This window comes from Myxine glutinosa, chromosome 4 (genome assembly GCF_964187855.1).
Source record: "Myxine glutinosa chromosome 4, kmMyxGlut1.1, whole genome shotgun sequence".
Classification (NCBI taxonomy): Eukaryota; Metazoa; Chordata; class Myxini; order Myxiniformes; family Myxinidae; genus Myxine; species Myxine glutinosa.
The window spans coordinates 6,363,932-6,381,472 of NC_136264.1; the positions used below are offsets into that span (position 1 = coordinate 6,363,932).

The 17,541-nt window shown below is 44.3% G+C and overlaps 1 protein-coding gene across 1 annotated transcript in view; it reads right to left on the reverse strand.

The window, feature by feature from the left end:
* Positions 1–17,541, reverse strand: part of LOC137426038 (uncharacterized) — a 202,993-nt gene that overhangs the window by 82,602 nt on the left and 102,850 nt on the right. Inside the window, exon 4 of the mRNA XM_068114761.2 lies at positions 15,775–15,928. Coding sequence (XP_067970862.2) covers positions 15,775–15,928 — 154 coding nt within the window. The remainder of the gene's footprint in view (positions 1–15,774; positions 15,929–17,541) is intronic.

A 17,541-nucleotide genomic window follows, 5' to 3' on the forward strand; every position in this document is an offset into this window, starting at 1 on the left:
CTGAGGTCTTTACTGAGAACTTTTGTGCGATCCATTTGATTAAAGAGAGTATTGAAATGAACAAACCTATTTATATTGGAACAACAATTCTTGATTTATCAAAGTCATTAATGTATGATTACTTTTATAATAACTTGAGGAAGAAATATCAAAATGATGTTAATCTACTTTATATGGATACAGATAGTTTTATTTTGAAAATTAATACCAACGATGTTTATTCAGACATGAAAAGAGACATTAATATCTATGACACGAGTAATTACAGTCCAGAGAGTGAGTTGTTCTCTTCTAAAAATAAAAAGGTGATTGGAAAGTTCAAGGATGAATTAGGAGGAAATGTTATGAGTGAATTTGTGGGATTGAGGTCAAAGGCTTATGCTTATAAATACATTGTGAATAACGTTGAAAAGACTGATAAGAAGTTAAAAGGTGTAAAGAAAAATGTTATTAAAGAAACAATAAACTTTAAGGATTATTATAACTGTTTAACAACAAAGAAAGAAGAGTTTAGAAAGATTAATGGAATAAGAAGTTATAAACATCAATTATATTCAGAAGAGATAAATAAGAAAGCATTGGGGGCTTTTGATGATAAGAGGTTTATTTTAGAAAATGGAATTGATAGTCTCCCTTATGGTTATATAAGTATATAAGTGATAAGATATATATATAAGTGATAAGATATATATAAGTGATAAGATATACATAAGTGATAAGATATATATAAGTGATAAGATATATATAAGTGATAAGTTAAAAAGGGGGGGGGTTGGGGATTTTAACGGGCTACCGCCGCCTTTTTTACTATTATATAAATGATAGAACCAAGTATCAACCAGACTAAAGAGTGGAGGTGTAATCAACCTTGGTATATAAATGGAAAACATAATGAATGTGAAAAATATCAAATAGGTATAATTGAAAAGGCAACTGGTAAAAAAGTTCACAAAACAAATAAGAGAATTAATTTAAATACCGGTGAATTGGGTAAAAAAGATGGAAATATTTTTGAGTGGACGGAAAACTTTGATGGTTGTCAGGAAAATATATACTTTAATTTAAAAATGGTATGTGGCACTGGAGGCGCTCAAGCAAGAACATTGAGGGAGGTTTACCATTTTATCTTAGCTCAGTTAAAATATCTTAATAAAGAACCAAACTCAAACATATTTTTTGTTAATATATTAGATGGTGAAGAGAGTTGTAGGAGAATTAAATTATTTCCCACGCATAAACAAATATTTGTAGGGTCGTTGTTTGAGTGGGTTATATTCACCAGATGATATTAAGAGTAAAAGGTTAAAAGGTCCATGAGGTCAGAAGGATCACAGGTGTTTAAGTGGTCTAATGAATAAGGATAACATGTCAAAAGGTTAGAAGGTTCGTAAAGAACAGGGTGAGAGAAATATAGGTGTTTAGGGGCAATGAGGGAGGGAAAGAATTAATATGGAAGTGAATGGGTCAATGTTTGAGTGGGTCAAAGATTAATCTGCCAGATGATATGTAGAAGAAGGATGATAGGTCTATAAGAGAAAACAAATATTTGTAGTGTTTGAGTGGTCTAATGAACAACATTAAGGATAGGTACTACAGACAAAAGGTTCATAAAGATGAGGGTGGGAGAAATAGAGGTGTTTATGATTTTTGAAAAAGACAAGGGGGTAAATGACATTAGATAGGGATTTCCCATGTTAAACGGAGGTGTCCCAGAAGCAACATTATTACACTACTGACATACGTGTGGCGTGCGTGTGGCATGCGTCTGGCGTGCATGTGGCGTGCGACTGGCTTGTATGTGGCGTGCGTGTGGCGTGCATGTCGCGTGTGTGTCGCATACGTGTGGCGTACATGTAGCGTGCGTGTGGTGTCTGCAATTTTAAAATTCACTTTTTTGGCAAGCGTCCGATTGACACGAAGTTTTACCCTAGAAGCACCTCCACCTGTAGAATTTTTAAAATCATAAACATGACGTCATAATAGGTCACGTGGTGTAGCCGCCATCTTGGAAAATATTTACACCTCTAAATCTCCGAAACCACTACATGGAAAAATTTGAAACAAGGCTCATTGTCAAGTACTTTCCAATGGGAATAAGATATGTTGATGATGATGTCATTCCTGCCTTCATTTTGACGTCATAATTTGACAGGTATAACGAACGCTTCATCCGATCAGTATGAATTTGCTTCTCTGCAACTGTTGTCCGATGGACACAAAATTTTGACAATAGGAGCACCTCCTCCTGTATAATATTTTAATAATAATTATGACGACATAGGTCACATGGTACAGGGACCATCTATATCTCCAAAACCACTCCATAGAAAAAATTGAAACGTCCCTCGTTGTAAAGATCTCTGGCATGGGCAATAAGTGTTTTTAACGATGACGTCATAATTCGACAGGGACAAAGCTTCGTCTGATCAGTGAAATTTCTTGAGTGTGATCTACGCAACAATTATATTAGAGAATATAAAGTTATGATGTCATCGCTCACGTGGTCTGGAAGCCATGTTGGCTCCTAAAACTCTTCAAAAACAGAAGAGTTGCCTCGCACCAATTTTGACTGCACATGGTAATTATTCTCTCAATACCATCAAGTTATTTATTTATTACATTATTGTTTGTTACAAGTTATTAAATTATCATTTTTCACAGGTCTACAAGAGCTTCACATTGCTGTTGTTGTTGTTGTTGTTGTTGTTGTTGTTGTTGTGGTTATTGTTGGGGGTCGATTTTTGAAATGTGCACCTATTTGTCGGATAGCGCCCTGACCAGACTCACATCTGTCAATTTACCCCACCCATCATAGCACTGAGACAAATTTATATGGCCGCCATCTTGGTTTTCTGGTGGGCCTAACACATCAGGCCTTCAGGCCTCTGCTGATCAGACAATGCTGGGGTTTTTTTGCGTCAGATTTCCATTGGCTTTGTTTGGGTCAAGTGTTATTCACGATGAGGGACCCTGAAAAATCTAATCAAATGGAGAATAATAGTAAGATTTATTCAACCCATCAGAATATGACGCATGGCAATCAAGTGTTACTTTACAGAATCAAGCGTGGCGTGACACAAATTACTTTATAAAAGCATGACAATTTTTGAATGGCCACATATTAGCGTTAGGTGATCCGTGACCCTGTGACGAATCCTCCTTCTCATATAACCATTGGAGGATGTCATGGATAAAAGGTGTAAAGTTAATCTTTTAATAACACTTCAATGTGTTTCCCAACGTCTCTGTTCATCTTTTAATCACACATTAAATGTGTTTCCCAATCACACTTTTTATCTTTGAATAGCCCATCGAATGTGTGTTTCCCAATCTCCCTGTTCATCATTTAATAGCGCATTAAATGTGTTTCCCAACATCTCTGTTCATCTTTTAATCACACATTAAATGTGTTTCCCAATCACACTGTTTACCTTTGAATAGCACATCGAATGTGTGTTTCACAATCTCCCTGTTCATCTTTTAATAGCGCATTAAATGTGTTTCCCAACGTCTCTGTTCATCTTTTAATCACACATTAAATGTTTTTCCCAATCACACTGTTTATCTTTGAATAGCACATCGAATGTATGTTTCCCAATCTCCCTGTTCATCTTTTAATAGCACATTAAATGTTTTTCCCGATGTCTCTGTTCATCTTTTAATTTTTTTTTTTTTTTTTTTGTATACAAGATCGAGGTTCATGAAAGAGCGAATATTAATCACACAGAAAGACAAACCGACACATAAAACATATAACATCGGGAGCGGTAGACAAGATGGGGAGAGAGGGGGAAGGACACAAACACAACATTTGAGAGCAGGGACCGAGAGACATGGAGACATGGAGAGATCTGTGGGAGGGAGAGGGCTTTGGGGGAGGGCATGGGAAGGGGGGGGGGGGGTGGGAGAGGTATAAAACATATGGACAGTGCCAGGACTTCCAGGAAAGAAGTTGGAATTTCAAACAAGGTGGATCTGGGGTGAATTAGCGGGGGTAGAAAAGATCAAGGTTTTGGATGGGGGAAGATAAGAGATGGTGGTGAACAGCAGTTTTAAAGACCTGGAGGGAGGAGTGGGATTGAAGGGAGTGTGGGAGTTTGTTCCAGAGGCGGGAGAAAAGAGGAATGAAAGAGTGAAGGTGAGCAGAGAGCCGAGATTTCGGCAGTTTAACCATCAGGGGGTTGCTGGCAGATCTTGTGCGACCTGTAGGAATATTTGGGGGGCAGAGCACAGAGAGAGCTGGGGGAGCAAGGCCGGAGAGGAGTCGGTAGAAGACAGAAAGACCACCTACCTGCCTGCGGTGAGTGAGTGAAAGGCCCTCAGAGATAGCTTCATCGCGGGAGATTCCAATAATTCTGAAAGCTTTGGTTTCAACAGCGTGAAGCCGAGCTAGGTGTGAGGCAGGAGCACCGGCCCATAGGGGAGAACAGTATTCCATTGAGCTGCGGATGAAAGCCTTGAATGTGGTGAGGAGCTCAGGTGTGCCGAGGAAGGACTTCGCACGACAGAGGATGCCCAGTCGGCGACTGGCTTTGGAGGCCAGCTTGGAAATGTGGTTTTCCCAAGAAAGATCATGGCAGATAGTGAGACCCAAAAGCGTGAGCGACAGAACTTCTTGGAGAGGATTGTTGAGAAAGTAGATGGGAGGGTTGTCCAGTCGATCTTTTCGGAGAGACATCGTAAGAGTGTGAGATTTGTCAGGATTGAAACACATGTTCCACTTGTTTGACCAGTCTGTGATTTTGTCCAAGTCTTCAGAGAGTGAGGAGGCTGCAGACTGCCAACCTTAGGGTAGAGGAATGGAGCGGCAGAGAGTGCTGTCATCAGCAAAGAGATAGAGAGGATTTTCCAGAGAGTCGGAGAGATCATTGATAAAGACCAGAAAAAGCACAGGGCCCAGAACACTGCCTTGGGGAACTCCAGCCTGAACAGGAAGGGGAGATGAGAGAAATCCATTCAGGGCCACACGTTGACTACGACCAGAGAGGAAGTCCGCAAGCCATGCATGGAGATTTCCATGGATACCATAGGAGGAGAGTTTGGTGAGCAGAGCTGGGCGCCAGACCGTATCGAAGGCACGTGATATGTCAAGGGAGACAGCTCTGATTTCCAGTTTGGCATTGAGGACCTCCATCCATTGTTGAGAAAGCAGAAGCAGCATGTCCAGAGTTGAGTGACCTGGTCTGAAACCAAATTGATGATCAGAGATCAAGCCATTGGAGAAGAGGAAAGATTTCATATCCAAAGCAATGATGGATTCCACGACTTTGCTGATAATTGGGAGCAGGCTGATTGGTCTGTAGTTGCAAGGATCTGTTTTTGCACATTTTTTGTGTAAAGCGGTAATGTTTGCTGATTTCCAGGATGCTGGCAGATGACCTTGAGCAAAAGAGAGGGTGAAAAGAACAGAGAGAGGGTGAGATAGAGCAGCAGAGCAGGATTTTAGGACCCGTGGGCTGATGCCGTCTGGTCCAGTTGCAGAATCAAAGTCGAGGTTAGACAAAAACTCCTCCACCTTGTCAGGAGAGAAGGACACAGAGTCCAGGAGCAGTTGGGTTCGACTGGGAAAGGTGGGAACAGAGAGAGATGGGTTTGGGACTAAAGATTTAGAGGCAAACAGAGTTGAGGCATTCGGCTTTGTCACATGCGATGTCAACTGTGTGGCCATTTGAGGAAAGGGAGGGGATGGAGGAGGAACAAACACCAGAAACGGATTTGACCAGACGCCACCAAGATTTGGAGGAAGGAGACAGGTTTGAGAGTTCATTCTTGAGTGTGGAGAGATAGTGCTTCCTGGCACTCCTGAGGGTAGACACACTTGTTCTGAGCTTGATGGAAGGAACTGAGATTGCCTTCAGTTGGATTTGCCTTTCAAGAGGCAAAGGCAAGTTGTTTCAGGGCAAATGCCTCACCACAAGTTTCAGTGTACCATGGACGGGAGGAAGGGTAAGGCAACTGAAGACGAGATGGGATAAATCTGTGCATGAGAGAGAGCAGTTTGCTTTGGAAGAATTCCCAGGAAGAATTAATGTCAGAGGCAGTGGAGATGGGAGACCAATCCAGGCGATTGATGGCTGCTTGAAGACCGTCCCAGTCGGCCTGAGTGAAATGCCAGACTGGTCGAGACTGAGGAGGCTCTCTGAGAATGGCCAGAGAGATGTCCACTTTGACAAGCACATGATCAGAAGAACCGATTGGAGCAGAAGAAGAGCAGCAGACATTAGCAGGGAAGTTTGTCATAACCAAGTCTAGAAGAGAAGATACTCCATTGGCTGAGATCCGGGTCGGGAAATTGACAGATTGTGTCAATCCCAGTGAGTCACAGAAGTCCTTTGCTGAGGTGCCATGACTGGTGAGAGAGGAACCCACACCCAACCAGCTGGCATGATGACAGTTGAAGTCACCACATATGAGGAAGAGAGAGTTGGGATGAGTGGATAGAAGTTGGTCCACGTTGTCAGACAGTGAAATGTAAATGGAGTCATCACTGTTTGGGGGACGGTACAGAACACATATGAACAAAAGGTGGGAGCGGAGAGGAAGCCGTAGCCAGAGGTACTCCTGGGGGTGAGGTGGAGAGAGGGCAGTGCAAGGAGAGTGAGGAAGAGAGTTTTCGATAAAGATAGCCACCCCACCACCAGGACGAGGCTCAGGTCTATCATACCGGAGGAGGGAGTAACCAGGAAGAGATATTAAGGAATCAGAGACATCTTGAAGGAGGAAAGTCTCTGTCAGGCAGATCAAGTCTGGATCGTCAGAAGCAACCTGTATGGAGAGATCAGTCAGGTTTTAGCGAAGGCCCCGGATGTTTGAGGTCCATACCGTTAATGAAGAGAGAGGGGGAGCATCGGGTACAGGACAGGGGAGGGGAGGAGTCGGGTAAGATGAAGGATGAGAGGGGGAGGTAGGAAGAGCAGTTGATAGTGTGTCAGATATTACAGAAGAGTTCCAAGAAAGGGAAGGATGAGGAGGATGAAATGTTCGATGGTGAAGGGATGAGGCACAGTGAGGGGTTGTTTGAGGGGGGGCAGAGGAAAGTAGAAGGTTGGGGGGGTGGAGGTATGAGATAGAAGGGAGACGAAGTGGGGAGGCAGCAGCTTTGAGGAGGAGGGCGGAGGAGGGAGAATTGGAGAGGAATGGTATGGGGGGAGATTTGAATGGGAGGGGTTGGGTGGGAGTTTTGAAGGGGAGGAGTGAGGGGGGGAGGGGTAAGGGGGGAGTTTAGAAGTGTAGGGGCAAGGGGGGGATTTGGAGGGGAGGGGCAAGGAGGAAGTTCAGGAGTGGAGGGGCAAGGGGGGAGTTTAGGAGTGGAGGGGCAAGGGGGGAGTTTAGGAGTGTAGGTGCAAGGGGGGGGATTTGGAGGGGAGGGGCAAGAGGGGAGTTTCGAAAGTGGATGATTCATGAAAGACGAACATTGATAACAAATTGGGTTTGTTGTGATTTTCAAGTTAGCAATCCAATTCAGAACAATGGAGGAGGGGGGAATGAATGTGAATTTAGACCATGTAGTGAGGGAGACGTATAAGAGATTGAATTTCTTTTTTTTGACGTGGAATGAGATGGAGAGGAATTTGAAAAAAAGCCTTTTAAATAGGAAGAAAAACAGCGTGTTCTAATATACCACTGAATAAAACACTGAAGGGGAAAGTTTATACATATTTAAATAATATTAAAACAGAACCGTAAACAATCTTATATGCACAAAGTACCAACGGGGGGAGAGCCGAGAGGGACCACCACGAGTCACGTGGACAGGGCAAAAGGTGGATGGCAAGGAGATAATGGGGGCGGGCGAACAGCACACCTGGACAGAAAGTACAGGATGAGACAAAGCACATGTGGAGAAAGGAAAATAAATGTTTTTGGTTATTTTTATTTTTTATTTTTTTGGGGGTGGGGGTATTTTAAATAAACGTATTTAAAACGTTAGACAAAGAGTATTATGTTCGGGGTAGAAGGGAAAAAACTAAGAACCAAGCAAAACACGATGTAGGGGACTTCAGTAAACAAACACCGATGGGGGTACAAGGCCGCACACGCGGAGCAGAACACGATTAATTCATTATGAGTTACAGGAAATTCAAACCAAAACTAACTATAAACAAACAATAACGCTTGGACGATAAAATAACGAGTTGAAATTTGACAAACACATGAATGAAAAAATAACCGCTTTGGATGCCCGGAGAGAATCAGGCCTCAAGGTCGGAAGCTTCAACAACTAGGCCGCGGCATGAAATACTCGACTATTTTTTACAGGTATGAAAGATTAACACCGATAATCTGCCGAGGGACATGCAAAAGGTACACACACGTAAGATAAATAGTTTCGACAAAAATACAAATGTGACAATTACTTAACTTCGAGCGTGCGTGAAGATCGTGGACCAGCTTCGAAAAACCGTGACCGTCCCGACAAGATCTCGCGAGATCTCCCAATATCACACACATCACACATTATCACACATAAAATAACCCATAATCACACATTAAATGTGTTTCCCAATCAGCCTGTTACTGGATTTTGTCGCAGGTTGTGACCACAGTGCAGTCATTCTTATTTTTTAACAAAATTTAGATTTGCACACTCATTCATTCATTTGTGTGCCGCACATGCTATGGGTTTGCATCGTTGGTGGGAGCATGGTGGAGTGCCTGCCTCTGATGCAGTTTCCCCTCTAAGGTAGAGCAAGAATTTGGAAGTTTGCCAAAGTGACGAAGATAAATTGCATCTCTTCTTAGAAAGACACAATGGGATCTTTAATGTCCACCGGCGATCAAAGCAAATAGTCAGGTCTCCAGCTTATTAATCCCATCCAAAAGCACCAATCTAACAATTTATAGACCAGTTAAGAATCAAATATAGACTGGTTAAGAGAGCTCATATGTACAGTGCCTTCAGAAAGTATACACACCCCTTGACGTTTAAAATGAATTAAATTGAGATTTTTTTTTTTTGTCACTGATCCACACATAATAACCCATTAAGTCAAAGTGAAATTAATTTTTTTAGAGAATCTTACAACATAATTTAAAATGAAAATCTTAAAAGTCGAGTCAATAAATATTCAACGCTTTTGCTATGACACTCCAAATTGGGCTGAGGTGCATCCAATTTCCTTTGATCATCCTTGAGATGTCTCTACAACTTGATTGGAGGCCACCTGTGACCAATTCAATTGATTGGAGATGATTTATAAAGAAACACACCTTTCTATATAAGGTCCCACAGTTGGCAGTCCATGTCAGAGCAGAAACTCCACCATGAAGTCCAAGGAATTATCCATAGAGTTCCGTGCTAGAACTGTGAGGAGGCCTAGATCTGGGAAAGGGTATAAAACAATTTCTAGAGTGTTGAAAGTTCCCAAGAGCACAGTGAGCTCCAGCCTTAGGAAATGTAAAGATAATGGACCTATTGAGATTCTTCCTAGAGCTGGCCATCCGACCAAACCGAGCAACTGGGCAAGAAGGACCTTGGTCAGGGAGGTGATGAAGAACCCAATGACCACTCTGACAGACTACAGAGTTCCTTGGCTGAGACGGGAGAACCTGCTGGAACAGTTTCTACAGTACTTCACAAATCTAGGTTTTATGGGAAAGTGGTCTGACAGAAGGCACTCCTGAGAAAAAGCCACATGACAGCACACCTGGAGTTTGCAAAAAGGCACGTGAAAGACGCTGATAGCATTTTGTTTTGTATACAAAGTCGAGGCAAGTGTAAGAGCTAATGTCGGGGTAAAAATGAATAATTGTGATCTCTGGACCAATCGGACAAGACAGCAATGGCCGAAAAGCATGTTGGGTAAATTCATCATGTGATATAGTTGAGCCAGGCAAAAGGAGATATGCTTGTTTTTATTGCGTTGGCTGAGAGCCATCTCGCAGTTGCTGGGCAGAACTGCTTCTCTGTGCTAAACTGGCAAAAACATGTTTTATCTGTGGTATGACCTTGTGAAAATGTGAAGCCAAGGGTCAGTTGCATCAGCTTTTGTTCTTATCTTATGCTTCGGTTTCCACTTTTGCCTTCCTTTTGTTGTAAAACATCTCTATATATAAAGGAGGAGTGTGTGTGTGTGTGTGTGTGTGTGTGTGTGTGTGTGTGTGTGTGTGTGTGTGTGTGTGTGTGTGTGTGTGTGTGTGTGTGTGTGTGTGTGTGTGTGTGTGTGTGTGTGTGTGTGTGTGTGTGTGTGTGTGTGTGTGTGTGTGTGTGTGTATGTATGTCTGCCTATAACTCAAGAACTACACATCGGAGAAAAGTTTTAGACACAGATTCGGAATCAGCATAAAATCCCGGTGGTTTTAGGCTACGTTTTATTTTAATATCAATGGTTTAAAAAAACCGCGCCAGCTGCAATTCCATGGTGTAGTTTGTGGCGGCGCGAGACGTTCGGGGTGTATTGCAATGGTTTGTCGGGTTTGGCTGTGGGTCCAGAATAGCTCCCATTTCCTTTTGTTCTTCCACTTTTATTTTGAATCTTCTGTTACAACGCCTTCCTTATCTACCTTATATCCCCCCGACGAGGCCTCTACATAATTTCATGCGGCAGAATTTCGTGCATTTTGAGTGAAAGAAGTGAGACGAAGTTGTAGGAGGAAGAAGAGGCGCGGTCACTGTGGAGGCCTCGATCGTGAGTGGAAATGGCGGGAACTGTGTTTGTATCGCAAAGTAAAGGATCTGCATTCATTTCTGAACTTGCATTGGTGGATTGTTATACATCTGCATTATTTTTCATAAAAAAACTTTATGTTGAACTTGAAGGCTCCAAGCATGGACTATATATACTAGGGCATTGCCCGTACTATATCTATATCTAAAATTATATCCCCCCCCTCTATTTACATGAAATGGTTTGGTCCAAAGCGAACGGCTTGCGAGTACGGTGACAATCCCCCCCCTCTATTTACATGCAATGGTTTGGTCCAAAGCGAACGGCTTCCGGAGTTTGGTAAAGAAATCGCCATCGCGTGCACAAACGCGCAGGAAAGCGAATGAATCGCAAATTCGGTTTTATTAGTTTTAAAACATAGTTTAACGCCAACATAGTTTGCAAACGTGAAATAAATGAATACGCTCTCAAATGTGCCATCCGAGGCAGAGTGTGTCCTCCACGTTCGGCACACGCGATCGTTCGCTGCTCTCTGATTGGTTGAATCGTTTTTTGGACATAGCTCGGTAAGTAATTGTCCGATTAATATGAAACCTTGAAAAGGCACATCCTCGGGTCCCCAGCAATATACCTGGCAAGTTAAAAGTATATCGGACCCGTGGTTGTCGAGAAACAGCGGTCACAGACGTACAGACGTACAGACGTACAAACGTACAAACGTACAGAGATTACTGGAATTATAGATAGATAGCCCTCATTGAGGTAAAAATAAAAGTAAAAAGCCTGCTATCGCTTGCCAAGCTAGCCGTTCCCCCCCTCCCCCCTCCCCCCTCCCCCCTCCCCTCCCCCCTCCCATCCCTTCCCTCCCCCCCTTCCCTCCCCTACCCTCCCCCCTCCCATCCCCCCTTCCCCCTCCCCCTCCCCCCTCCCCTCCCCCCTCCCCCCACCCCTCCCCCCTCCCCTCCACCCTCCCCCCTCCCCTCCCCCCTCCCCCCACCCCTCCCCCCTCCCCCCCCCCTCCCCCTCTCCCCTCCCCTCCCCCCCTCCCCCTCTCCCCCTCTCCCCTCCCCTCCCCCTCTCCCTCCCCTCCCCCCCTTCCACTCCCCTCCCCCTCCCCCCTCACCCCTCCCCCTCACACCCTCCCTCCCCCTCCCCCCTTCCCCTCCCCCTCCCCCTCCCCCTCCCCCCTCACCTCCCCTCCCCCCCCCCTCCCCCCTCCCCTCCCCTCCCCCCCTCCCCCTCCACTCCCCCCTCCCCCTCCCCCTCCCCCCTCCACTCCCCCTCCCCCCTCCCCTCTCCTCCTCCCCCTCGCCCTCCTCTTCTCCCCTCTCCTCCTCCCCCTCCCTCCTCTTCTCCCCTCCCCTCCTCTTCTCCCCTCCCCCCCTCTTCTCCCCTCCCCACCCTCTCCTCCCCTCCCCTCCCCTCCCCTTCCTCCTCCCCTCCCTTCCCTCGCCCGGCAATGCCGGGTACTTCCCATGGCCAGCTGTACGTGGGCTGCTCGAGGGTTGGAAAACCAAGCAATCTTTGTCTTGGCACCAAGTATGAAAACCAGAAATGTTGTATACCAAGAGGTTTTGAGAAATTGAAAATTGACAAAACGTCATGTAGGAAATGTACTGTGATATTGCTCTAAAATATATATGTTCTTTTCATCATATATTTGTATTATTCTTATTCAACCCGGGTGAAGCCGGGTACCTCAGCTAGTTTTGTATATATATTTGATGCAGTTTGAGTAGAATTTAGAGATCTGCTTGTCTGAGGAAAAACTTTCTCTCCGTACATACGTAATAAATAATCCTTTGTCTATCAAGTGTCTCCGACACGAACACATAAAAACATTAACAGAAACACATAAAACATACAAAAGAGGGAGCAGGAGACAAGAGGGGGAGAGAAAGGAAAGCACAGAAGCACAACAACAGTAGAGAACAAGGATGTTGGTAGATCTGTGGAAGGGGAGGACAGGGGTGGGAGTGGGGTTGGGGAGGGGGGGGGGGGGTACAGGGTATAAAACAAATGAACAGTACCATCTATTTCAGGAATGAAGTTGGAGATTGAAAAAGATGGATTTGGGGTGTATTAATGGGGGTAGAAAAGATCAAGGTTTTGGATGGGGGAAGATATGAGATTGTGGTGAACAGCTGTTTTAAAGACCGGGAGGGAAGAGTGGGATTGAAGAGAATGTGGGAGCATGTTCCACAGGCAGGAGAAAAGAGGAATGAAAGGGTGAAGGTGAGCAGACAGTCTTGATTTTGGCAGTTTCATCAGAAGAGAGTTGCTGGCAGTTCTTATGCGTCCTGCAAGAATATTTGGGGGACAGCGCACAGACACAGCAGGGGGAGCCAGGATGGAGAGAAGTCGGCAGAAGAGACAAAGATCACCAACCTGTCTGCGGAGAGAGAGTGAAAGGCCCTCAGAAACAGCTTTATCACGGGAGATTCCAATGATACTAAAAGCTTTAGTTTCCACAGCGTGAAGCCGAGCTAGGTGTGAGGCAGGTGCACGAGCCCAGAGGGGAGAGCAAAACTCCATCAAGCTGCGGATGAAAGCTTTATATGTGATGAGGAGCTCAGGTGTGCCAAGAAAGGACTTCGCACGATGGAGGATGTCCAGTCGGCGACTGGCTTTGGAGGCCAGCTTGGAAATGTGATTTTCCCAGGAAAGATTATGGCAGATACTGAGACCCAAAAACTTGAGTGACAGAACTTCTTCAAGAGGATTGTTGAGAAAGTAGATTGGAGGGTTTTCCCGACGGTCTTTATGGAGAGACAAAGTGAGAGTGTGAGATTTGTCAGGATTGAAAAACATGTCCCACTTGTTTGACCAGTTTGTGATATTGTCCAGGTCTGCAGAGAGTGAAGAGGTTGTTGCCTGCCGATCTGAGAGTTGAGATATGGAGCAGCAGAGAGTCATCAGCAAGAAGATAGAGAATCGGAGAGATCATTAATGAAGACCAGAAAAAGCACAGGACTCAGAACACTGCCTTGGGGAACTCCAGCCTGGACAGGAAAGGGAGATGAGAGAAATCCATTCAGGGTCACATGTAGACTATGACCAGAGAGGAAGTCCGCAAGCCATGCATGGAGATTTCCATGTATACCATAAGGGGGGGAGTTTGGTGAGCAGAGCGGGGTGACAGACGGTATCGAAGGCATGTGATATGTCAAGGGAGACAGCTCTGATTTCTGTTTGGCATTGAGGACCTCCATCCATTGTTGTGACAGCAGAAGCAGCATGTCCAGAGTAGAGTGACAGGGTCTGAATCCAAATTGATGATCAGAGATCATGCCATTGGAGAAGAGGAAAGATTTGCCCTGCACTCTGTCAAAGCGTCTTTGGGCTTCCTGAAAAGCGCTATATAAAATAAATGCATTATTATTATTATTATTATTTGATATCCAAAGTGATGATAGATTCCATGACCTTGCTGATGATTGGGAGCAGTATGATTGGCGTATGGATGCAAGGATCTGTTTTTGCCCATTTTTTGTGTAAAGCAGTAATGTTGGCTGATTTCCAAGGAAAATACATGAGGCAAAATATTATCTGGTCTGATGAGATGAAAACTGAACCCTGTGGCCTGAATGCAAAGCGCTTCATCTGGCGGGAACCGAGCACCTGGATTATCACACATCTAACACCATCCTTACTGTGAAGCATGGTGGTGGCAGCATCATGCTGTGGGGATGCTTTTCAGCAGCAGGGACTGGGATACTTTCGCTCATCGCAGGTAGGCTTGTGGACTTTCTGTCTTCTGCCGCCTCATATCCGGCCTTGCTCCCCCAGCTCTGTCCCCCAAATATTTCTTCAGGATGCACAATATCTGCCAGCAACCCTCATGGTTAAACTGCCAAAATCAAGACTCTCTGCTCACCTTCACTCTTTCAATCCACTTTTCTCCCGCCTCTGGAACAAACTCTCACACTCTCTTCAATCCCACTCCTCACTCCAGGTCTTTAAAACAGCTGTTCACCACCATCTCTTATCTTCCCCCATCCAAAACCTTGATCTTTTCTACCCCCGTTAATGCACCTCAAATCCACCTTTTTCAATCTCCGACTTCATTCCTGAAATTCCAAGTTGTGTCCACTTGTTTTATACCGTGTACCTGTACCCTCCCCCTTCTCCTCCCCCACCCCAACCCTCTCTCTTCCACAGATGTACCGAAGTCCCTGTTCTCTACTGCTGTTGTGTTTGTGTGCTTCCCTCCCCCCCCCCCCTCCCTTCTTGTCTACCGCTCCCTTTAAAATACGTTTTATGTGTCCGTTTATGTTTTTCGTGTTTAATGTGTTAGCTCATTCACGAGCCATGACTTTGTATTCCCAAAAAACTTTTATAAAACTTGTAAGGATAAAGGAAACATTGAATGAGGCCAAATCATTGAAGATAACCTGCTGCAGAGTAAAAAAAGATCTTCGACTGATGTGAAGATTTACATTCCAACAGGACAATGACCCCAAGCATACAGCCAAAGCAACACTGGAATGGCTGCAGAACAAGAACATGAAAGTTCTGGAGTGGCCCAGTCAAAGTGCAGACTTGAATCCCATTGAGAATATAATTGTGGAAACACTTGAAGATTGCTATTCACCGACGCTCCGCATCTAACTTGACAGAGCCTGAGCAAATCTGTAAGGAAGAATGGGAGAAACTCCCCAAATCCAGAGGTGCAAATCTGATACAGACATACCCAAGAAGATTTGAAGCAGTCATCGCTGATAAAGACTCTTCTATGAAGTATTGGCTCGGGGTTGAATACTTATGTAAATTTGATATTATTATTTCATTTTTCAATTTTTTGTAAAATATTCCATACAACATTCCACTTTGACATTGTGGGGTATTATGTGTGGGTATTATGTATTATTGTGGGGTATTTTGGTGAGTTCCAAAAAATCTAAATTTAACCCATTTTAAATTGAGTCTGCAACACAACAAAATGTGAAAAAGTCAAGGGGTGTGAATACTTTGTGAAGCCCTGTTTAAGGATTAGCTCTGCACTAGTCTGATGGACATGTTTACTACGTAGATGGCTTTTTGTAAAACAACCCTTTCGTTTCATCTCAAAGTAAAAGGCAATGACTAACATTTGTTCATTCATATATCACCCGACATTCCCATTCTAGTTCCTGTTACATTTTAGACATTACTTGTTGCATCACACCTTTTCGTGAACCACGTCGAACACCACCATCCAAGGGCAAAAACACCCATGAAAAGGACTAAAACCACAATAGGGAGAATAATAGGCAGCAATGTCATCATGGGTTTTTCAGCAGATTCTTTCAGACATTTCCAGCCTGCAGAAGTGACAGAATCTGTAACAAAAGAACGTTTTGGGGACAGTTTATAGATTAAGGATGAATTTTGGATGAAGTTGAGTAAATTAAGATTCATTACCTGCGCCACCTAATGTGTACGGAGGTTATATCTGTTTGTCTGTGAGCAGGACATCTTAAAAAGTTATGGTTAGATTCGGACAAAACTTAGTGGACCGGTTGGGTGTGTGAAACGCACCAATTAGTTGATTTTGGTGAAGATCCGGATCCGATACCTTAAAAAAGATTTTTTTGTTCTGAGATTCTTCACCATTGAGAGATGAAGCGAATGACGATGTACAGCACAATAACTCAGAAAGGTGTGGATGCTTTGTGACAAAAGCAGGTGGATGGTTTGGGTAGGTGACGAGAACAAGCCGATTCGATTTTGGTTCAGGTCCGGATCCAGATCCGGCCTATCAGTGGGATACGAATCATAGACATCAAGTCACCTCAAGATACCTATAAAGTACTACGACCGAATCTGCTCAGCAGAATCAGCAAATGTAAAAGTTTTTCAGACAATTGCATTTAGCTGGCTCACCTTACCTGTTGCTGCACCTCACTTGAGTCCATCATGAAGACCGCTCGGCCATGCTGGTGACCTTAACTGTGACCTTGATGTAAACCATGGAATGGATGTTGTATGACAGGTGAGGGCCAATTTTTACACTGCACTCATGAAGCGAAAATCAGGGTTAAATGATTGGTTGCGTGTGTGTCTGCGTTTTTAAAATTCATTTTCTCGGCAACCGTTGATCCGATTGACACAAAACTTTACCATTCCTTGGTAAAGCCATTGTCATACAACCCACCTGTCTACCAAATTTCGTTCGAATCCATCCATACCCGTTCACAGACAGACAGACAAACAACAATCAGACAAATAGACAGGGGTGAAAACATAACCTCCGTCCACCCACCCTCGGTGATAGAGGTAAAAATACACTATTTTAATCACCGAGTTGTTAGGGTTAGGGTTAGTTGTTGTTAGGGTTGTTAGGGTTAGTTGTTGTTAGGGTTAGAGTTAGGCCCCATGACAATCATCATGGTTCCCTTTTTGTGGCAATGTTTTTTATGGCTGGATTCCCTTCCTGATGCCAGCCCTTTAGTCGCCTCTTACAACACGCAGCTGGGTACCTATTCCAGGTCGGGCACGCACCGGCACGTTCATCCCAGCAAGCTGGTACTCAATTTGCCAACCACGGAAGGACGACAGGCTGAGTCAACCCTTCTGGCTTTAATTCAACGATCAACCGGGACTCTAACTCCGGATCCTAGGTCCCCAACCCAGCACTCAAACTGCTAAACCCCAACACCAGGCTTCAACGGACCCAATAATGAGACAAAATTGACTCCACATATGCTATGGATCAAAGAGAAATTCCTACAGGGAAATTTTCACCATAGGAGGGCCTCCTCCTGTAGAATATGTAAATGATTATTATGACGTCATAGGTCACGTGGCATAGGCGCTATCTTGGAAAAACTTCACACCTCCACTGTGAAACCACTCCATGGAAAAAAATTGAGAGCTGGCTCATTGTCAACTACTCCCCACTAATATGAGGCTTTGACACACAGAAACCACATAGGACACACATTAATTGTCC